General features: G+C 42.8%; 1 protein-coding gene across 5 annotated transcripts in view; it reads right to left on the bottom strand.

Moving 5' to 3' along the window:
* The window catches only part of tln2b (talin 2b), a 113,118-nt gene that overhangs the window by 28,398 nt on the left and 61,840 nt on the right, over positions 1–22,880 (bottom strand). For 4 of the 5 annotated variants that reach the window (XM_033634259.2, XM_078168337.1, XM_078168335.1 and 1 more), the window contains exons 10-35: positions 21,538–21,693; positions 20,819–20,920; positions 19,988–20,064; positions 17,635–17,818; positions 17,025–17,138; positions 16,499–16,607; positions 15,658–15,866; positions 15,328–15,426; positions 13,192–13,359; positions 12,581–12,875; positions 10,356–10,522; positions 9,444–9,572; positions 8,115–8,228; positions 7,833–7,946; positions 7,573–7,707; positions 7,227–7,355; positions 6,985–7,087; positions 5,202–5,410; positions 4,654–4,773; positions 4,276–4,473; positions 3,624–3,763; positions 2,986–3,079; positions 2,432–2,521; positions 2,192–2,314; positions 475–618; positions 54–239 (exon numbers count right to left, since the gene is read on the bottom strand). In XM_033634259.2, coding sequence (XP_033490150.1) covers positions 54–239; positions 475–618; positions 2,192–2,314; positions 2,432–2,521; positions 2,986–3,079; positions 3,624–3,763; positions 4,276–4,473; positions 4,654–4,773; positions 5,202–5,410; positions 6,985–7,087; positions 7,227–7,355; positions 7,573–7,707; positions 7,833–7,946; positions 8,115–8,228; positions 9,444–9,572; positions 10,356–10,522; positions 12,581–12,875; positions 13,192–13,359; positions 15,328–15,426; positions 15,658–15,866; positions 16,499–16,607; positions 17,025–17,138; positions 17,635–17,818; positions 19,988–20,064; positions 20,819–20,920; positions 21,538–21,693 — 3,708 coding nt within the window. The remainder of the gene's footprint in view (positions 1–53; positions 240–474; positions 619–2,191; positions 2,315–2,431; positions 2,522–2,985; positions 3,080–3,623; positions 3,764–4,275; positions 4,474–4,653; positions 4,774–5,201; positions 5,411–6,984; positions 7,088–7,226; positions 7,356–7,572; positions 7,708–7,832; positions 7,947–8,114; positions 8,229–9,443; positions 9,573–10,355; positions 10,523–12,580; positions 12,876–13,191; positions 13,360–15,327; positions 15,427–15,657; positions 15,867–16,498; positions 16,608–17,024; positions 17,139–17,634; positions 17,819–19,987; positions 20,065–20,818; positions 20,921–21,537; positions 21,694–22,880) is intronic. The other variant, XM_033634261.2, reaches the window with a different exon arrangement.

Below are 22,880 nucleotides of genomic sequence, written 5' to 3'. Positions count from 1 at the left end.
CATTCACAGCTTCTCACAGGACGAAAGAATTCTGTACCAAATTTACACTCAACGTTTTGATCAGTTGGGGAGTTGACCTTGATGGTTTTGACAAGGTTGGCTGTGGTGTTGGCCACCTCTTTGGCTGACTGGACAAACTGTCTCCGAGCCACCGGGTTGGAGGTTTTAGAAGAAGCCAGGCGGCAGGCGTTACAAAGAGCTGAGGTGTGCTTGGCTACAATCGTTGCTGCAGACAAGACCTGACAAAGAAAGAAAACACCAACAAACAGGAAGCAGAGGTGTATGAAATTAGGCGCTGAGGTGTGTGCAGAGTAAATTATTTACGACATTCAGGTCGATTTTAAGGTTTTCAAACCTAATGAGCCATTTAATCACAGTCACCAGAGATCTATATACACTACTATCCCAAGTGTAGTCCACATTTGTCAGGGAATGGTCCTGTAATGATTTCAAGACCCATATGGACCTTCTTACCTGTGAGGGACTACTGGCTGGGTCCACTAAGTTCTGACAAGCCATCTGTATAGCCTGATGGGCCCTTGCAAACTGGATGGGATCCACCAGCCCCTCGTGGCCTGACTGACTATTGGGATCAGACACACCTACAAGATAAGAGGCCTACAGGGCAGAAAACAAACAGAGTTATATAGATGTATCAGTGTGCCACCAGACAGGTTCTCTCTGTCCTCTATGATGCCACCTGTTGTCACAGACAAGCTAAACCCCCCCATGTGCAGCCTGCAATCTCTGACATAAACACATAAGTACATGAATACATGAATAGATACATACATTGATTCATATTGTATACACTGTGCATAACTGGGGAGCTTTCTGCAGAGGGAACAAAAGATCTGTCAGAGGGTGCCCTTTTCCAGACAAGGCAACTGAATGTTTCTTCGAGGTGAGGATGTTATTTTACAGCTTTAGGGGTGAGAGTCTGTAAAACCTCCAATGAATCCGGACTCACTATCGTGACCAATTGTCCTGCTCATGTTTAATTACCGTTTAAGACTGGATTCCACCTTGTCAAGATGTTTGAATTGCTTTGCATGTATTGGTTAGAGGGCTCTATGTATCATGTAAAACAAATTTTTGCCTAATTAAAATGTAACATGATTAAAATCCTCTTAACATTCCTGTAAAATCATCTGAAACGCCCATCAAAGACATAAGCAAAGTAAATTGAAAGCTGTTGTTTTTCCATTTTCAACACATGAACATGCACTGTCTTTTGAACAGTAACACTTTTTTTTTTTTTTCAAAAATCACCCTAAGTGTGTCTGTCATTGAGTAAAAGAAGTTTGAACACATGGAAATAGATTTTTTTTTTAATCTCCGTCTGGATATTTTCTTGAAAAAAGATGCTGCAGATGGCTATAACTAGGAGCTACTTAATAGCTGGAAAACAATATCACAGCAAATAAACATTTTACACATATTTTTCTAAGGCTTTGTTCTGGCGCCTTTCAAAAAAAGAGACCGAAACACTGTACTGAATGTGTGATTATGACTTTAAAAGCAAATCAGCAAAGACCAAAATGTCTATTTAGGAGCTTACTGTATATGTTAAAACTTAAAGAAAACCTTAATTGATAAGTAATACTGGATTCCCTTGCTTAAGACAACAGAGAAGCCATTTGTATTTGTGTGTGTTAGTTATGTACATTTAAAATGGCCTATGTTGACTGTAACGACTTAAAAAGCTCCAGTCAGAGGTTTCATTGGCTACAAGACCTGTCAGCCATCATACCAACACCTTGCAATTGGCTGGCTCTTTAGACTGACAAGAAAGAATGGCCCTTCCTTTCAACACATGCTCTCATTGGCTGATATAGGCTGTAGAGAGGACATGGAAGCTCCTATTGGCTCAAGTGAGGTGTCAATCAAAAGGTCAGAGTTCATCAACCATTTTGATATCTTGTTTTTGGCAATATTTACAAAATGACTGAGGATCTCCAACTGATGATTTGAATCTTAGACTGCCCTAGCATATTACACTCAGGATTTATTTTACAGCATGTAAAAACACCATATGGACAGTTTAACAAGATTAAAATCTTGCTTTTCTTTTGAGGGGGTCTTTGAAAAATAGGGTAAGCAAAAAAGAGTGCAGAAGAGCAGAAAGCTCAGATGAAAGTAGAAGCATGGTAGCTCAGACTGAGTAGTTAGTACCATGCTGTGATCTCACCTGTCCTGCAGCCTCCGTCAGCCCACACAGAGCTTTGGACGCTACACCCACGCTCTCCCCGAAGGCCACCACATCACCTGTCTTACAGTGCTGTGATATGCCTGCCATTGACTCTCCGAGGACCTGAGGCATATGGAAACGGAGGGAACGTGTACAAATTAGATCCTCAGCTGCCTACTACGTAAAATGTTTCTGACAGTTAAAGCATATAGTTCACACAGTTATTTTGATAGCTTGTACCTTTGAATTCTCCATGACGCTCTCGATGCAGTCGAAATAGGAGAGTTCGTTGACAGGCTCGTTGGGATTATCTAGGAGGCCCCTGACAGCCTGTACATAGACAGAGATGATTAGAACTTAAACTACAATGGACACACCGCTGAATATTCCTGCTGTGATTTCACACTTTTATCAGCCACTTAATTTAGAGAAAGGAAACACTATAAATGTAAATCAAGCTGATTAGAATAAACTGCCTTGATAAATAATGATAATCACGCTTTTAAAATGCACAGCCTTATTGTCGTTTTCAGTTACTTGAGTTTAAGTGAATGTAGGCTTCAGTATGCAAAAATGCTCTGGTTCAACTAGTGTCACTAATGCACTTATTGTAGTTCAGGATGTCCGTCTACGATGAATGGCTCTATGGGAGTAATCAGATGCAAAATAGATGGAAGGAAAGGGGTGAAAAAAATGTAATCACTGATGCAAAACACACAGGCATGTAGACGCAACAGAAAACAGGCCTGAGAAGGACAGTCTGCGTGTGGTACAGTGTATGTGAGGACGGCTACCTCCAACTCCCTCAAGGCGTTGTCACACTCCTTTTGTCCCGCTGCTTGCTGGGTACAGATCGTGATCAGCTGGTTAATACTCTCTGTCACTGCCCTGAAACACACAGGCAGCCACACAGGCTTTTTAGCTCTCACATGTGTCCTCCGCATGCATGCTCAGCCTGGCTTCACTCACACTCACTCACACATGCTTTTAGCTCCCCTACTCAAGCGTGGCACCGCTGGCCACTCACTGCGATGGGCTAACACGCCGCACAGGAGTGCAGAGATTGTCTTGAGTTTGTGTTCAGCCTTGCTGAGCACAGACAGGCCCGAGCCAAGGCTTCCATCTTCCTAATTAGACAGAGAGAAGTCAGTCAGGCCCAAAGCCCTGCGGGACCAGCTGTTGGCTCCTCACTACGTACTCCCTCTAGCAATGCTGAACAGGCACAGCTTGGGAATGGCATGTGGATGCAGCAGGAAGACGTTTTGTGACATTTACGTTTAAAATCACAATTTCCTTCCTGCTCAAACATGGAGCAGGATTCATACTTGGGACAAAATGGTTCAGTTCACCAGCAAATAGTGTATGATATTCATTAGAAACAAATAAAGAGAACATCTGACACATATCAGGTGCTATCTGCATCTTATCGCACCTTGCTGCCACAGCTAGGAGATTCTTAGCATTGGCTGCACCTGGATCCACAGACAGAGACTTGGCAGCCAGCAGCAGCTTACTGGACGCCATTGAGATGTTCTTCAGATTACCAATGACTTGGATCTGGTCCTCCTGGCTCTGCAAGAGGAAGGAAAAGGAAAAATACAGGTGATTTTTTAGGTTCGAGTATTTACTGTATCTGGAACAGCTGTCAAGGGATAAAGTATTGCAAAAAATGTATCTACCACCTATATCCTCTCCCCTCACTCGGCAGGCCGCTTTGAGCCTGATTAAAGCTCGAGTGTCATGCTACATCAACTCCAATCCCAGACGATCTTTCCAAATTAATGAGCAAAATAACCAGAACAAGAACATCACAAGATCTCATTACATCTGACTGTGTTAGTGCTCTTGGGGACAATCATATGCCTAAATGAATTAGATGAAAAGGTCTAATTAACAAATGACTTAAATAGCTTAGGTAATAAGTGACACAAAAATATGAGCTCGGCCACTCGGCTTTAAGACGTTGACTTTTTTCCATGAAAGGTTTGAATTCTGCTCTCCATGTGTAAAATACTGGCTGAAGTGGATGACCACTGAACTGTTTTAATGGAGTGTGGAGGGGGTTGACTGATCATGAAACCTACTTGGGTGTGTCCTGCCATCTCAATGCCAGCATCCAGGAACTCATCAAAGTCTTGGCTGAACTTTCCTGAGGCCGCAGCCAGCTGGCTGCTCGTTCCACGAGAGGAGTGGACGACCTCGCCTGCAGAGTGGTTGAGTTCAGCTGCTGTGTGGTTCAGATCACTCTGGGCCTCCTGGAATGTCTTACTGCAGGGAGGGAGCTTCAAAGATGAGACACACACCAATTAGGGCACACTGTAATACACAGACTATCAAAAATCAAGTCAAATGGAAATATCCTGCTCAGTTGTGGGGTGGTATTGTAATGTGTGTGTTCGGTACAGATGTTTTTGTGTAACTACAAATGCACTAAGAAATCCACAAGTCAAGATGGGACTCACGATGTCCACCAGCAGCTTCTTGCTGGCCTCTCCGATGCTCCTAAGAGCCATGTCTACATCCTTCTGGCCTGGCAGGCAATTCACACAATTATTCAGAGAGTGCGACACTGCTTTGGCCACCTGAAACACAGCACAACGCTCCGTCAATGGACTGCCATTAGTCATTCTAACAATGTGCTGCACAATACAAAGTCCCAGAGCAAAGCTATGAGGGGAAAACATCTCAAATGCAAACTGGGCTCACAGCGGTGCACAGTAATCCGTGTCACTAATTTATGCTGCTGTCACAGATATATGCCAAACAATATGTTTATCCCCTGAAGGGCTGCAGGAGAATGAGCAGTTTTACTCTGGCACTCCTGAGAGAGGAATACCAGGCGAGAGACAGAGCAGAGAGAAAATAGCAACGCTTAGAGGGGATGATTGTTATGGAAAGAAGAAATGTTCACAAATCAGTAGAGGAGAGAGAGAGGGGCCTGAGAGGAACAATGTGATTGCTGCATGAATATTACTGCTGCTGAGTTATATATTACTGGGAGCTATGCTACCTGTGCCAGTCTCTGCTGACTCTCAGCATCTCCTGGATGAACCAGGGCCTGATGGGCTTCGTGGATCAGCATGGCCGAGCCCTCCATGACACACTGGGCAGAGTCCAACATCGCAGCTGCCGCCTGAGGCTCCTTGGTGCTGGCTGCTACACCTCTGGCTGCTTGAGCCAATGTCCTTAGAGCCTGGGCCGTTTCTCTGGCAGCCACACCTGGGAACAACCAACCACATGTTGAAATCACAATGAATCATTTTGATCATAGACAAAAGACGGAGAGAATACCATAAGGCAAACCAAATAATATCAGAACAAGTGAAAACACAGCCTTTCTACTGTCGTAACTATGGATGTAATATTGTACAGAAGAAATATGATGTTCACTTTCCCCTTGTTGAACATTGTTATGTTGTGAGAGTAAGTAACTGTGTCTCTGTAGAAATTAGAAGTGACATTTTACTAAACATTAATTTCAATCTAATTAGTTTTACTTTGCAGCAGTCCTGCTTAAGCGATACAAACTCAGAGGTATGTGTATTTCATGTCATTACTATAATTGTAATTGCATTGTGCAAATCAGCAGGCAGGGGCTAGCCGTACCACACTGAGAACAAACTGTGATACTGAAATGCCCTCATTGTTTAAATAAATGAGTTAATATAATAAATATGGCTCCACACGGGAGGTGCCCTTAACTTATTATACACAGAGCCGAGAAGAAAAGCAGCAAATTGCATCAAATTGCATTAACCAGCCAAGTGAAGCCATTTGCTGATGGAATGTTAAATCTAGAGAAAATAAGATTAATGAGTAGCGAGCAGCACCGTGGGCCACAGCATGAAGTGCTGCCTGGGAGCAGTCATTGTTAGAAATGCTTTTCTCTATCTGTCTTCATCTCTCCTCCCCTGAGATCCTCGATTGGGCCGCAATCGGCGGTGGAACAGCCAAGCCACGTTGGATACAAAGGGTTCAGTTTAAGGCAATAGTGATAGCATAAATAAAGGAGTCATGATTTCCTCTGCCTGCTTTTTCTTCACACTCCCACTTGGCACAGTTCGAAGAAACAACTTTTTTCACTCAAAATTACAGTCTGCAATGCACATATATTTATTAAATATAACCACTCTGGCAACGTAACTGCTGTAGACACAAGTAAAATTATTTAACTTAATGCCTATTTACACGTGAGCAAAAATAACCAATCAGAGCAGAGGAGTCTCTAACGCTGTCAATCATGTCAATTGTGGCTTGTGAACTACGCTAGGCAGCACTGATCAAATATTAAGATTCTGTTATCGATTGCACATTTCTGTCCTTAAATGTTTTCTGAAACATATTTTGGTGTACTGTTCAGCTGTTAACTGAGAAAGTTGCTCCAGCCTTCTCATTTCACAGCTACACTAAAATATGTTTCTGGAAACATTTTAGGGGAGAAATAGGCAATGCAGTGACAGAATCTTGTTTCATATTTAATAAACGCTGCCTAGTTTGGCAGTTTGACCACACACGAACAGTGATTAACATGTGTGACAGCTGTGTTAGAGACTCCACAGTTCTGATTGGTTGTTGTCGGTGTGCGGTGTGCGTGTGTGAGTCTAGCTAATGCCATTAGAGGCGGCAGGAGGGGAGGAGGGACAGTATTTTTTCCACAGGCTATCTGTCTCATGTTTTTATTTCAGAATATAGTGACAGTTTAAGCAAACATAACACAAAGGTATTTTTTTAGTAGCCAGCTGTAGCTTTATGATTCTATGACCTACTCTCTTTGTGTAATGCACTTCCTTTACCTGTATAATGTTCATTTCCCTGTGCGGCACATGTCAGCAACTGGGCCATGGAGGAGCCCACAGCCTTAGACGTACTTCCTAAATCCTGAGCACACTTCTCCAGCTGTGCGAGAAACAGAACACACAAATAAACCATGTGATTCATAGTCGTGATCTCCTCATCATGCTAGTATGTCTACAGTTGGATAACTACAGTATAATATTTCAGCTGAACTGTACAGCAGATGTTGCTGTGTACTGACCGTTTCCCCAGGAAGAGGTTTGAGTTGGCCGTCAATGACAGACATCTTTGCATCCTGCAGCTCACTCTTGAGCGTCTGTACAGTTTTGAGAGCTGAATCGATCTCCAGAGGACCGCAGGCTTCATGGGCCTTTAAGTGACACATAAGCATAAATATTTCTCACATGATGAACCCCGTGCATTATGCAGCACAGACAGGATGCCAGCCTATATGCTGTGCTCGGTATCTCTAAATGAGATCAAAGTGCTGGGCTTACCTAAGCCTCACAACAAACAAGAGATAGCAACAAATTTCCTGCATCAGTGAGATGATTCCTGCTATCTCTAACAGTGTTAAGTATGGATACCTTCTGGGTGGCCGTCCTGAGCTCGGCCAGGCAGGTGGCCAAGTTTTTGGCACACTGGCCAAGTTGCATAGCAGCAGCCTGGTCAGCCACTGTTGGAACGGCTGACTTTGCAGACGTCACCATTTTACTCCCCGGCTGAGTGATGGTGACAGAAAAACAACAACAACAAATTCATAAGCACTTGATGAGCAGTTTTTGACTGTGTAAGTGATGACAGAGAGTTTTATTGTTGTGGACTGTGTCGTGGTGAAAGGGCTGACCTGTAAGAAGCTCTGGCTGGCCATGATGAGGGCAAGCTGAGCACCTAGCTCCTCGGGCTGGGCCTGGCTGCTCCTCATCCCCTGCACTAACTGGGGAATGCTATCTGCTACTGCCTGCAATAAAAACACAACAATAATCTATGCTTCATATCCACATCATCATGTTTGAAATAGAAAAGTGCTGCCAAGGCTTCCAAATCGTACATTTTCATGGCAAGTTTTTTCAGCTCATTATTTGACATATTTTTTTAACACATCAGTAAAAAGAGAATACGATCATACCTTGCAGCTGTGCACTAGCTGTTGATGTGACACTGTATTTTTGTTAGAAGCAGCAGCATTTTGGGCAGCTGCGATGGTCTGAGTAGCAGCCGCCGCTGCCTGCTTAGCAGCTATCTGTTCAGGAGATACAAATGGAAATCATTTAGGCTAAAGTAAGAGAGTGGCGCCTGGCTGAGAGGAACAATCTCTCTGTGCAGTATTACGCTGTCATGTTCTGTACTCAGACAGAGTTGTTCTAATCAAACTAAGAGGGGCCACAAACCAAGCATTTTGTAAGAAGAGGGAAATGACTCGAAGTGTGGTGCTCAATCTATATTTCACAGGGTGTGATTGGCATTGCTTTCCCTTTGCTATGTTTCAGAAAATAAGGCAGTGGAAACAGACTGCTTAGCTCACATTAATTCATAGACACAAGACTAGCTTTGAAGTAATGACAAGATTGAAAACAGAGGGAGAAGACATTCCTTGTTGAGTGGGTGAGCAGACGAGGAGGATGATAAAACAGAGCCAGAATATATGATATCATTATACTGAGGGGAAAAAGACAGGAAGACAGGACTGCATGTTGAACTGACATGATAGGTAGGAGTAGCATTTTCTACATACGGTGTAATGTGCTCTCAATACTTTATTCCTATTTACATCTAAATAAAAGCATGTGCACATCTGCATGGCAGCTGAATGACAGTGTGTGAGGAGATACCAGGTAAGATTAATGAGGTCTTAAGGGGTGACTGTGATAATTGTTACATTGCACACTTGCAGATTCATGACACTTTGGTCTTCAGTGGCTCACACATTTCCTTGATGGAGGCGACCGTTTGCGCCATTACTGTGACCATCTGATGGAAGGAGGCGGACTGAGATATATGTCTGATAGCAGGCTGATCCCAGCCCTGGGTAATGCATACTTTATGTGCCTAGAAAATTGAACATTGGGCGCTTTGGAGCTGAGAGGGGCTAGTCATTAGGGGCAAACTGATACCAAGGGCTAAACACAGATCTTTACACTCAGATAGCTCATTCACAGCACTAATGGGATTTATAGCTCACTGCTACGGGAAAAGAGAAATAAAACAGACAAATATACTAAATGGGCCATATTTGTACAAATGACTGCTGAGGCATTTCATTATTCTGGCATATGTTTCCTTAGCCTAATGTCTAAACTCTCCATTTATTTCAATGTTTATACCAAAGGGAAGGCAAAATGTGGGAAAGAGATATCTACGTGATATCTTTGCCAGTATGAGAAACAAGGGGGAGAGCTGTGTTTTGATCAAGGTCAAACAACACATAGATGAGAGTATGCTGGCTCCAGTGACTCACCTCCAGCCTGTTGACCAGTTTTTTCTTTATTGCATTCTGAGCAGCAGCATTAGTGGCTACACGCAGCCCCTCAGCTGCCTCTCTGAGCCTCTGCTGCTGGTCCTCGTTCTCCGGGTAGGCAGCCGCCCCCTGAGAGCACATGAACACAGGGACACACATTATCATGACACGTACATACAGTACATAACAATAGCTATCAGACGGCTGTAATGAAAGTTTAACAACTCCGGCTACACACATTCTGCAATAGATGCAAATAGGCCTTTAGTTCTGTCTGCGATCTGGCAGTTTCCAAGGAAACCGTCGGTGCCAGATTCCCACTTCCTCTTTGATAATGGCAGTGATGTGGTGATTAATGTGTCACAGATCAAAAACATCTAATGTGCCATAGGCAGCGTCTCACTTGCCTGGGTATTTCACACTGATTGTATCCTGCTCGACGGTGCCAGGGGCTTATTAAGAGCCACTGATGCTGCACCCTTTTATTTCAGATGTGAAATGATGATGGTAGCTAGTGCATACAGTAATGCCAAAATGTGTATTCTACCAAATGAAAGCAATTCAGTTCAGTTCATCTTTGCATGCATTCAGTATGTCATTACACGTGCAGGAACATCATAGCAGTGCTGATAGAAAAAAAATTGAATAAAACGCACAATATCAACAGATGTGGATCAAACTGATTGCTTGTAATGGGATCAAACTAATTAGAAATGTGTCCTTTTTATTAATTTGGAAGTAAGTACTAATTAAACTACAAAAAACCGAAAGGTAATAATGAAAGAAAGCAGTTAGATTAGGTTGTTAAATTGAGGTTATTTAAGTAAATTGCATTACTAGTTAGGCATTTAAGCAAATATTCAATCATATTAATTGCACAGCATTCAGAGAGAACACCTGTTACGCTCTTACCTTAGCAGCCTCCACCATCCGAGCTGTGGCATCAGCCAGGAGTTTGGCTGCAGCCAGCAGTTTCTTGGAGTTGTCGACGTCAACTTCAGCCTCTGCATCAGATCTCATGGCATTGACTAAGTCAGAGGTGGCCTGGGCTAACACCCTGGCCTGACGCACCATCTCACCTGTTTGCACATACAGACAGGAAGTAAGTACACAGAGGCAGATGCCCCACACAAACATCAAGATTATCAACTAGGATGGCAGCACAAAGACAAGGCCATATTACAACTGAAATTCAGTTGGCGCTGCAAAGCTGATTTGGCAACTCTGTCCATTTACATTTGTTTTTGTTTTCCAATGAGGACTGTCTGTTTGTTGTGCAGATCGCTGTACATTTGTATCCATTTCAACAGCCAGAGCTATCTGTAAGTTGACAGTTAGGTTTCAGAGTTGTCATCATCCATTTAGCAATAGTATTGTCTGGATACTGAGATGAGAGACTGTACAGTAGAGATAAAATAACCAATGGAAATATCTATTTTTGGCTACGCTAGTGACTTAAAGGGATAGTTCAGATCTTTAGAAGTGGTTGTATCAGGTACATATCCATAGTTTATTACCCACAGTAGTATTAGTGAGCATGCCCCCAGGTTGGAGCTGTACTGCTGTGGACAGGGTCAGTAGCAAAACATCTTTTTAGACACTTAAGAAAGTCCCATCTAAAAAAACTCTATAACAGTTTAAGTTTGTACTATATTCAGAATATATTCTCTGCTTTACCTTGCTGCAAACAGCCCTTTTCGACGGGGAACTGAGGCAATTATGTCGCTTTTTTCAAAGCCAGACTCCATTGAGAAAAACAGTAATTTAACATAGCCAAACACAGGAGCTGCTGGTCTGCTGCTGCCTCGATCAGTTAGTTTGTTTGTCTTATTATGTGACTTTGTCATTTATAAGGTTTAGTTTGTATTCACCAAACTCTCACAATAACACAAAGTCAAAAACTGACGGAGGCGGTGGCTGACCAGCAGCTGCCAATTTAAGCAAGCTAAAATGACTGTTTTTCTCAATGGAGTCTGGTGGCTTTGATGAGAGCATAGTTTCTTCGCTTCTGTCTCGGTACTCCTGCCTGCTTCTCCAAACTGGGGGTGTCCTGACTGATATCTATTGTATATTGCACTGACTACTGATAAGTACCTCATACAACCTTACTTCAAATGATCCAAACCATCCCTTTAAATACCTAAACAAAGCAACGATACCTTATCTAATTAATGCAAAGCTTCGGTCCATCCAATACTGAGTTAAAGCAGCCATGTTCTCTGATTTGCAACATTCCTCACAATGGAATAATACAACCAAAGATACTAAAATGATAGTTATTTCAGTAGGAACAGCATAACCAAATGTCTGACCTTTGATGGTAAATGTACATCATCATATCAGCCAACCCTTATGTGTCACTAAGAAATGTCTGTATTGGTCCTGGTGTTGCTTAGTCACAAATTTGTTTTCACCTTCATGAACTTTTATAGCTGAAGGTTTCCAGTGAGTCATCCTCTCTCACACAAATCAAAGTCTTTGGAATATATGTAACATCTCCCCACACACCTGCTATAAAAAGCTGTGTTTCCCAAACACCCACCTCCAGCTTGAAATAACTCACCCAGAGAAGTCTGTGAAAGACAAGACATCTAGGTGCTTTACAACCTACATCCAGTGGCCTTGGGAATCAACCAATACACTATCTGTAGAGTGAACTCTGATCACTGAACGCTGATCTATTGCTATAGATTTCCTAATTTTTTTTTTTACTTGTTGATTTATAGAAGGTAAAAAGTTTGTCCTTCCAAAATCACCCTGGTCATGTGTTTCCTTTTAAGTTTCAAAGCTTCCCTGATGCTGATTGAGACCAGATTGAGAGCACTGTAGTGGTTTTGGATGACATGTTTCCTACAACCCCTTGAGAATTGGCTGGGTTTTGAAATTTTTCGGCCTTATGGCTTGAACCATAACAAATACCCCGAGCTTTGACAATGTTTCGACAGGGTTTTTTAGAGCACTTAACATGGACACAGATATGGACAATATCTTACAGCCCTCTTATGCAGCCAAAACACATGAGAACAAGTCAAGTGAAAGCAGGTTGTGATTAAAGATCACCTGATTTTTTACTGTTCAGAGACACTAAACAGCTCTACCGGACAATGTTCTCTAGTGAGTTATTTTTTTATACTCACCAGCATCTCCCATGGAGGTAAAAATATTCTCTGTCACGTTCATGATTGTGTCCGTAGCCTGGTCGTAACGTCCAATGGGCTCTCCGCAGCTGGCGTAATGGCGCACATGCTGCAGCAGGTCGCTGAGGGCCTGGCTCACCACACCGGCTGCTGCCCCGACTTGCTTCAGCAGCTCGCCGTCGTCACTGGCCGAGCGGCAAGCCTTGACACAGGTTTCCACAGAGCGGTCTACCAGCTTCCCGGCCTCGACAAGCTGCTCCTGACACACTGGGGAGCTGATGGTCGGGCTCACCACCTGCACCACACACAGTCGTTAGCAGAAGCTCATACGAATTACAAGAGCTGAGGAGACTATTATGATATTAAACAGAATTTATCTACAGTAATAATTGTTTCATCTAACTAGGTACAAGAATTAAGGCCTTTAAAATAAACATGAAATTGTTTTTCATTTGTTTCTGATAAAATAAACACTAATTTCTTTTCATTTCCCTATTAAAATGTACCAAAGCCAGTGGTCAGTGTCATTCATTCTGCTTGAATGATAACCTGCTTGGTGGTATATCCTTTACCTACTTGGCTACTGAGATGAACAAGTTCTAGATCAGTACCTTGGTGCAGGCGACCAGCTGCGAGGTGGACAGGGCACACTGAGTTGCAGCTGCGATCACCCGGTTCTGCAATATGGTGTCCTCGGCCACCTGGGCCACGTTCTTGGCCTTCAGGACTAACATAGCAGCTGCATTGGCCACTGCTTTGGCCAGATTCATCAGGGTGTCCTGCAACATATTAATCAATGTCCTTCAGTGAAACACAGCACAGCTGCGCACATGTGACTGAAAGGATCAGGAGAGTAAATGTTTTTAACTCAATTTGTGCAGTTGATATAGCGTGAACACTGGACGTCTATAGCACAAAGAAAAACATCAGTGTACAGTACAACAGTACAATTAACTTAAAGAAATACTACTTGTTTATCAATTACTCACCCCGTGTTACTTTGATTTTGTTAAGAAAATACTGTTTTCTCTAATGCCTCCGAGGAGAGTGAAGAATCCAAAAATGGAGAAAATTCTCCATGAGCTGTAGTAAAAGGGGCCAGCATTTAACAACAGCAACAAATCATCTATTTACAAACTCTCACACAACTCATGCAGCGTAATCCAAGTCTGATTTATCCAGTCATACGCTCAGTACTTCCCAAATAACCTTTTACGACAGGGAACTGAACTAAATTAAAACTTATGTATGCTCTCTTCTAAGCCAGACTCCATTGACAAAAACAGTAATTTTACCTCACTGGACACAGGAGCTGCTGGTCTACCACTGACTTGATTGGTAGTTTGTTTGTGTTATTGTGTGACTTTGGTAAATCTGAACTTACCCTTTACAACACAATCGTCACACAACAACACAAACAAACTCACTAATCGAGGCAGTGGAAGACCAGCAGCTCCCGTATTTAATGAGGTAAAAATACTCTTTTCTTGAATGGAGTCTGGCTTTGAAGAGAGTATAGATAAGGTTTCACTTTCTGTTCAGTTCCCTGTCTGGACGGGCTGTCTGTTTGGGAAGTGTGAATGAATGAATGAATAATTTTTTATTTCGGTTACATACATCTGAAAAAGAAAGATCATTTCTCACAAATTTTCTCACAGTCGGTAACCGAAAAAGGATTAGGCTGAAGCCCCAGGCTTATTTTCGCCTATTCTATATTAACCAAAGGATAACCCAGAATATCAACTGTACCAAAGAAAGGAAATATATATACTTTATAATCTAACATATAATCCTCAATTATTTTAAATTTTAACCATTTTACATTATAATCCATAATCAATTTGCATTTTAAAGCTCTGACAGACTCTGAAGACTCCCAAAACTGAAACTGTATTTTACATTGGTTCTCACTTTACATTACATGTTTCAAACATAAACAATCTTCTTAAATTATAATTTCCCCCTCTTAATCTAAAAAAAATAGCTACTAGTAAGTACTGAGCATATGACTGGATAACAGAAACTTGGATTATACTGCATTAGTTGTATAAGAGATCTTAAATTAATGTTTTGATATAAAAGTGGTCGCTTATAACTTCAAGTTGGAAAGAATTTTCTCAGTTTTTTGATTCTTTGTTCACTGGAGGCAATTTTTTTCCACGAATTCAAGTGATTAAGTGATTTTCAAATGGTCATTTGGGAGGTCAAGTATTGCTTTTGGCAGGAGGCAGGTAGTGTTTATGAATTTTAGGAGGTGAATGATAAATTATATCTGTTACATGGTAAAACAATTGATCACAAACTGCATTAATCCTCATGTAGAAGCAGTATTGGCTCAAAGTCCATGAGACCAAGAAGTCAGATAGTATACCGGATAAGCCCTTTTCTCCATGGATTATCACTAAAGAGAGTGTTATCAAGCCATTAAAAGGCATCTAGGGATGAAAGGATGTGTGTGTATGGCAGGTAAATGAATTTCAGTGTAAAAGCATAAATGAGGAAGCTAGTGAAGGCTAGGGATAACCTTGCGTTAACTGCTGTCTGAGACATTGTAATGTTGTTTTACTACTATAAGCTCTCCTTTTGACACTTAAAAATAAAATACACATAAAATAACAGTCTAAATATAACGCATGAGGTGATTACTTGAGTGTGTATTGACATTTTTAAATGGGGCCTGAGAGTATGTGTGTGTCTTCCTGTTTGGCCGGCAGTGTCATAGGAACAGTGAGTGGGTGGCGTCCAACCTGGAACTTCTCATCGGTCTCGCCCTCCCCCATGTGACGGAGCAGGTCCCCGCTGGCCTGTCCGATGCTTCCTGCCGCAGTCAGCACCGTCTGTCTGGGCTGTGCGAGGATGACATCACCACAATCATTACTCTGGCCTGGCCTGTTCTCACACAGGCCTGATCTAAAACAGACTTCTGGATCAAAAATCATCCCAGAATACCTTCATCTTCTCTGGGACATTGATAAAAATCAAAACATGCAGTTCAACACCGTATGCGGCTTTGTGGCTACCGGGATTACAGAGGTGGATGAGGTCCAAGTCAGTACAATAATCAGTGGGCGTCTCACCTCAGCGGCTGCGGGCTCAACAGATCTGAGCAGATCTGACACAGCTCCTGCCAGCATCCTGGCAGCGCCCATGAGCTTGTGTCCGCTGCCCACCTCATCGTCCATTAATGCTGCAAGCAGCTTGACACCCTTGGACATTTCCGTGAGGTTGGAGGAGATGGTGGTGATGGCGCAGCCCACTGCTGTGTAGTCAGTGTCCGTGGGCTCACCTGTGAGAGAAGGATCGCCATCGTTAAAAAAACTACGCCTCTGCCTGTGCATCTTAATTTGTTGTGCTGCTGCCACATTGATTCAGCTAATCCACAGGGCAGCTTGCGTGTCATATGCTGTAACACACACATCAGTGTCAGTGTCATAATTAGAGCCTATTTGAGATGGTTCCACAGAGATGAGCATGTTGATGAAGCAAGTGGCCGTGAAGAAGAAAAACTTTGTCTTAGCTACTGGAGGGAATGTAAGTGCAACCAAACAGATGGCGAGTCAAGATTAAAACCCTACAAAAGGCTGGCAGGAACTTGACTGGCGTGGTGCCAAGCAACGAGGGGAGCAGAGAGAGCCAGTAAGTTGAGCTGTAGGACAACAAGTTCAAGATTTATTTATCAGTAGAAACATCTATCAGGGAAAGAATTGGAAATGCACTTTTGTTTAAGAGATCATCATCAGCGAGTGCTTAACACCGACTTGGAAAACATTTTTTTTATCGATTCACACCTTGGGGTTACAATCATGTACGGATAAACAATATTTTCACAATACTGTCCAACTCAAGCTTCACGAACCAGCATTCTGGTGTAGAAATAGATGAATACCAAAGCTGTTTAGTATTCTCCCGGGCACTCACCTGCAGTGAGATTGACCACAGATGCTGTTCCAGCGGTGATGGCATCAACCTGAGAGTGGATTTCATGTTTGGATTCATCCACTTTGTTCTGAACCCAAACCCTGGATGCCTTTCGGTGGAGGAGGAAAAGGAGAGCTATTGGCTTTCATCACAGTGGGTGATTTTCAGCTCGTATAAACTTTCTCGTGCAGGATTAAAGGACTAGGGCTGTACAACACCTACGGCTTTGGAAACACTCATGCATTAAATACAGCCTCACTATTTACAGGCAGTTCTGTATCCTAATTATATTTGAGAAATATGACGGACTTTGATGTGACGGGAATGCTTAATTCTATCTAATCTGTCTTTGCTTTGCAAAACCAGAGGCTGCAATATCAGAAAGCACACATTCATGAGTGTTACAGAAGTGGAGCTCAAGGAGTTGCTGTAACTGATGGGGTGCGGGGGAGTAGCGTATCTATCCATGCTGCATCTATTCTAAAATATTTCTCAACGCTGTGGAGTAATTGGGAAGGAGACTTACCAAGTCATGGCCCAGCGGAGGCAGATTATCTACATATCCCAGGTCAGCCTGAGCCTGCTGCACAGCCTGCATACTACTGTTGATGGTCCCCATCAGAGCCTGCTGAGCCAGACTCTGAAAACAACAAACAACACAGACACACAATGTGCAAATGACAAAAGTAATTTAAATACACACTGTGTATTATATGTGGGTGCAAAGCTGTGAAGCTCTCAGTTTTGCAATCTAGTGTCTATAAACCGCAGGAGACAGATGGGCTTTTAGTGTGAATATGAGGAACCTTTCATTCCCCATCTCACTCACAGCCCTCTTCATATTGTTCATTGTGGTTCATTGATGACAGCGCGGACCACAAGCAATATTTCAAATGCAGCAGATCAGATTTACATGATGTTACATGATGTACCTAGACACAAAATTAGAGAACTGAGCACAGTGGCAGTGCTACATCATTTTCTCATCCCCCTTAGTCCACACACAGTATTTTAATGACACAGATCAGCCCGGGGTTGTACGCTACCATTTCATGTTGAAATATAATAACACAGGGGCAATACGACATTTGTACAGGACACTGTGTTTGGTTCCAAGTGCAAATGCTCTTACTCACCAGTGGGGGCATGTGTCCTCTGTGCATCTGCCCTGTTGTGATTTGCTGCTGGGCAGAGGGCATAGTACCCACATTGAATGTGTCAGGGCCGCCAATAGAGCCGGAACGAATTATACCTGGAAGTGCTACCGAGCCGTGCTCCACGCGACCCACCCGATTGAACTGCTGCTGCAAAATTGTGGACCTATACAACAGAAGAAGAGATGGGAAATACATGCTGAATTTTGTAATTGAACACATTTTAATCATGAAGTTGTTTCATTGCGAATACATATTCAAAATACAAACACAGAATGCATTCAGATCTGAGGACCTGAGGATCTAAATCGAGCATGTGTGTAGTAGAAAGATAATATTCAACAAGGTTTGCCGATCAATCAATCAGTTTTATTTATAAAACCCATTATCACAAATCACAATTTGCCTCACAGGGCTTTACAGTATACGACATCCCTCTGTCCTTAGGACCCTCGCAGCGGATAAGGAAAAGCTCCCCCAAAAAAACCCCTTTAACGGGGGGAAAAAACAGTAGAAACCTCAGGAAGAGCAACTGAGGAGGGATCCCTCTTGAAGATGATGTGGTTCTGTTGGCTTCATCACACCATGACCTCCAGCATGCACTGGGGCAGTTTGCAGCCGAGTGTGAAGCGGTCAGGATGAGTCAGCACCTCCAAATTTGAGGCCATGGTTCTCCGTCAGAAACCGGTAGATTGCCTCCTCCAGGTTGGGGTAGAGTTACTGCCTTAAGCGAGGGAGTTCTGAGTATCTTGCAGTCTTGCTCAAGAGTGAGGGTAGAGTATAGCATGAGATGGAACAGTGGTTTGGTGCAGCTTCAGCAGTGATGCGGGCTCTGAGTCGGACCGTCGTGGTGAAGAGGGAGCTAAGCTGGAAGGTGAAGCTTTTGATTTTCTGGTCCATCTACATCCCAACCCTCGCCTATGGTCATGAGCCCTGGGTAGTGTCCAAAAGAATAAGATTGCGGACAAAAGCGGCCGAAATGAACTTCCACTGTGGGGTGGCTGGGCTCAGCCTTAGAGATATAGTAAAGAGGTTGGACATGCAGAGGGAGCCGCTGCTCCATTGCGTCAAAAGGGGTCAGCTGAGGTGGTTTGGGCATCTGATCAGAATGGGTGCCTGCCACTGGAGGTGTTTCAGGCACGTCCCACTGGCAGGAAGCCCTGGGGCAGACCCAGAACATGCTGGATGGATTACATATCTCATCTGGCCTGGAAATGCCTTGGGGTCCCCCAGTAGGAGCTGCAAAGCGTTGCTGGGGAGAGGGACGTCTGGGGTGCTTTGCCTGGCCTGCTGCCCTCGTGACCCCGCCCCAGATAAGCGGATGAACACGGATGGATGGATGGATGGATGGAAGGTCAAACTAAGTGAAATACTGGATTGTGTATATGTCTATACAGCAGCACTGCAAAGTGACTCATTAGGATGTTTTAGAGTTGACAATTTTCCTTTGTGTTACTTGTGACTGTATCTTTAAATTCTGATAATTGGCCCAAATGAAAATGCAACAGTTTCTAATTTAGATGACGAAAATTACAAAATTATAATTGAAACAATTATCACGCTAACAACTGTTCCCACGTTGAGCAGGCATTGTCAGGAAAAAATATTGTACAGGGGAAAAAAAAAAATGTCTGTTTTTGTGCCCAGCTCAACAGATGCTCCTGACTCCATTGGTTAATTATGGCTTGTTTTGAGAGGCAGCAATTATGTTTTTGTGCTGAGAACCACAACATGAGTCAATTGGCCCATAAGCAGCAGGAATATGATGCCCCATTCTGCCAGAGAGTGGTTTCACTAAGAGCCATGTGGATTTCCAGTGACAACAAATTTCCAAGCTCTGTGTGATAGAGCCCTGGTCCATCAGCATTACCTTCGTTTTTATCAGTTACTAAGATACATGGGGAAAATCAGGAGGGACGGCGACCCACTGGGAGATAAAAATTACTGAATAAAACAGCTTCCAATGAGATGATATCTAACCCTGCGTGGTATCTCAACTTCCAAATGATGTAGCTTTCTTTCGTGAAATAAGATGATAATTTGGTGTCTTTGCCCTGAGGCAGGTTTTGTGTTTAGGTTTGCACAAAAAAAAAAATCCGACGAGGAAGCAATTTAGCTTGTTGTATCCTGGAATATCGAAAGCAGTGTTAGTGTTGTTTTAAAATTCAAAGTGCTGTTTTTGTGTTTAATTCTAACATTACCTCTCTTGGGGGTACTACGCTGGGCTGGCAGAAATGTAATGAGGTTGAGATTCATGGAGAATTACTAGACTGTGCTTGCTGATTCAGAGCGGTCAACATTCTTCTGCAGTAGATAAAACACGAGTGCTACTCACTTCTTAGGGGAAACTGATTCCTCCAGCATGGTGGATTCCTCATCTCCCTCAAGGCCGAAACGGTCCTTACTCTGCTTCTGTGGAAAGAAAACATCACAGTGAGCAACAGAGGCTAAATGTGAGGATTAAATGTATGCTATATTAAAGGTCCAGTGTCTAAGATTTAGGGGGATTTGGTGGCATCTAGTGGTGAAAACTGCAGATGGCAACCAGCTAAAATCTCTCCCATTTAGATTTCATTCAGTGTTTACTGCTCAGGAGGTTTTTACAGGGACCTGAATTATCTGCAGAGGTCTCCTACTATCCAAAACTAATGGATTAGTTGTTTAAACCGGTAAAAAACACTTAGAGAAAGCAGTTTCACGTTACAAATCAGTGTTTCTGCGATGCTATTTGGCTCATCAGAGATGGGCTGCTAGTCCAGCACCTGCTAATATGTGCTCACCTTTTCTCTCTGACAATTTAGGATCCAGATGTTCTGGAGGTTTTAACCGGGAGCTCATTTATCCACAGCAGTCTCTTCCTCTCCAAAACTAATAGATCAGGTGATTTTTAACCAGTAATAACTATGAATAAAGCAGTTTCACATTAAAAAAATCTGTGTTTTCCAGCGTTCTCATAACAGCTGCTAACTATGGTGGCCAATGTGAAAACACAAATGGTTGCTATTTCTAAGATAACAAAAACAAAATTATTCTTATTTTCAGGTGATTATACACTAAAGAAAACATACTAATTATATTAAATTCCATTTCTGCAAATAACCCCCCCCTAAATCTGATACCCTGAACCTTTAATTCAGGTTTTTAGAATTATATTTTAATTACTTGCCTTCTTAAGAATGATGTCAATGTATCCAGCGATAAGTTGGGAAATCTGCTCTCCCTCTGTAGTCTGGACGGAGTAGTAACTCTCCTGGTACTCCCCAAAATCCTTTGTAATGCATTGAAGACGGCAGAGATTCAGGGCAGCATTATCTGGCATTGCTAAAACATTCCACACCTAATAAGCTTCTATTTCTCCAAAGAGCTGATTAAAAATGAGATGTAGAGAGTCCCAAAACTGCTCACTTCAAAGCACTCTACACAAATGCATGGGTGAATATTTTCGGTTTAAATCAATGTTGGCAAATATACCTTAGAGTATTTTTTTCAAATTTGCATAATCTATTAATCTTTAAATGGAGTGCTCCTTTCCAATACGGGAGGAAAACAGACAGTACTGTTGCCAACAGCCGGTAAAGAAAATTGAAAAAGCTTTCAGATAAATAATACATCTAAATTCTGCACATTCTTCCCCGGGCATCTATTGTTAACTCAGATGAAAAAGCTGGCTAGCACGCTGAAAACATTCAATATTGGAGTCTGAGGTCTCAAACAATTTTTAGGATGCTGTTTGTATTGGGAAATGAAAACTGAGGGAAAAGACTGAATATGTGATGCAGAACCGTGTAAATCACTGTTCACGGAATAACTGAATATGTGCACAGGATTAGGAGTGCATAACATGTGACTCTGTAAGGCATGCTTAGGATTTAATGCAGAGAGTACCAGGGTGAAGCTCTTGGGGGAGGCAGCCCATCTCTTGACTGTTGTCAGAGGCCACTCCTGCACAACGTCCTTCGTCTTCTCATCCACTCGCATCACTGACTCTTTGGTTATCCCCAGCAGCCGTGGGACCAGCTTATTTTTACCCTTCATCTTTTCCTGTCAGATAGAAAAACATCAGACAACATTTACGTCGGAGCCAAACACCTACACAAATGATTCATTCAACGCAAAAACCGCCATGCCATTCTGCCGGTGCTGTCGTAATAAACATGCTGTGTCCGTGGCTTAAAGCCCTGAACGGAGGAGGAGGAGGGCAGCAGCTGTGAACTGACCCAGCAGAGTTCAGCCTTGTTTAACTGCTGCTTTATTGAGCAGGGTCTCCACAGGGTTTAGTCATTGTCAGCACAGCAGCATGGTGCTTCCACCAGCTCTCTGCCTGAGAAGCTCTGGTGTCCTCCACTCTCTGCCCACTGAAAATCTATTACGGCTCACTTCAGAGACTGAGCCTACACTTGGCTTCACTCCAGGGGTGCAGAGGACGACACAAAAATGATCAGTTTGTAAAGACGGGGGAGTTCAGAATATGTACATTTCATGTCTCTCAGCTATTGTTTCTTTTCTTTTTTTTTTATCACTGAGAGCTCTGAGAATCACACAAAGGCCAACAAGTGGAGCAGCTCCAAGGTTCAGGGCTCTTAAACACAAGGACAGATAACATTATCCCATTGTTCATGATATCTTTGCACAAAGGTTTATTAAAAACTTCCATTGTTTTAGGTTACTTTACTTGAACGTCATAATTATCAAGGCTAGATTCAAGCAGGAAGTCTGATCTTTTAATCTGAAGTGGCTAGCTGGGGCATTATATTATTTTAAATGCTTTGACCTTGACCTTGTCAGGGAAAATCGGCTTGTACGGGAAAACAGAACAGATGAGGAGGCTTTTTATTGTACACACCTGCATGCATAGCTGCAGCAAACACACACATACGGGCTCATTTACTTCCCATGTACAGTATTTTCGTGTCTGAGAGGTTTACAGCAACAGAGGACTTGCCAACCTGCAGTGATTAAAGACTGACAGATGAGAAATGGAAGGTTACAATAAACTCTCAGATGTGCTTCAACAAAGCCAGGTCTGTGCTTTGCCTCTGCTAGCATCAAGAGCAGAGTGCAGCTGGAGTGAATTATTTAACAGAGTCTTGAAATCTCCATCACCACGTCTCCTCATCGAACGCAGACGGCGCTCGTACACGCCGATGCGCACGCACACACACACTCGCGCACAATGATAATCTGAACCCCTGCAGTTTGCTTTAACTACAGGGCCAAACATTCCATTT

Source organism: Epinephelus lanceolatus, chromosome 5, assembly GCF_041903045.1.
Source record: "Epinephelus lanceolatus isolate andai-2023 chromosome 5, ASM4190304v1, whole genome shotgun sequence".
NCBI classification, from domain to species: Eukaryota; Metazoa; Chordata; class Actinopteri; order Perciformes; family Serranidae; genus Epinephelus; species Epinephelus lanceolatus.
This window is presented reverse-complemented; position numbering and strand designations above follow the sequence as displayed.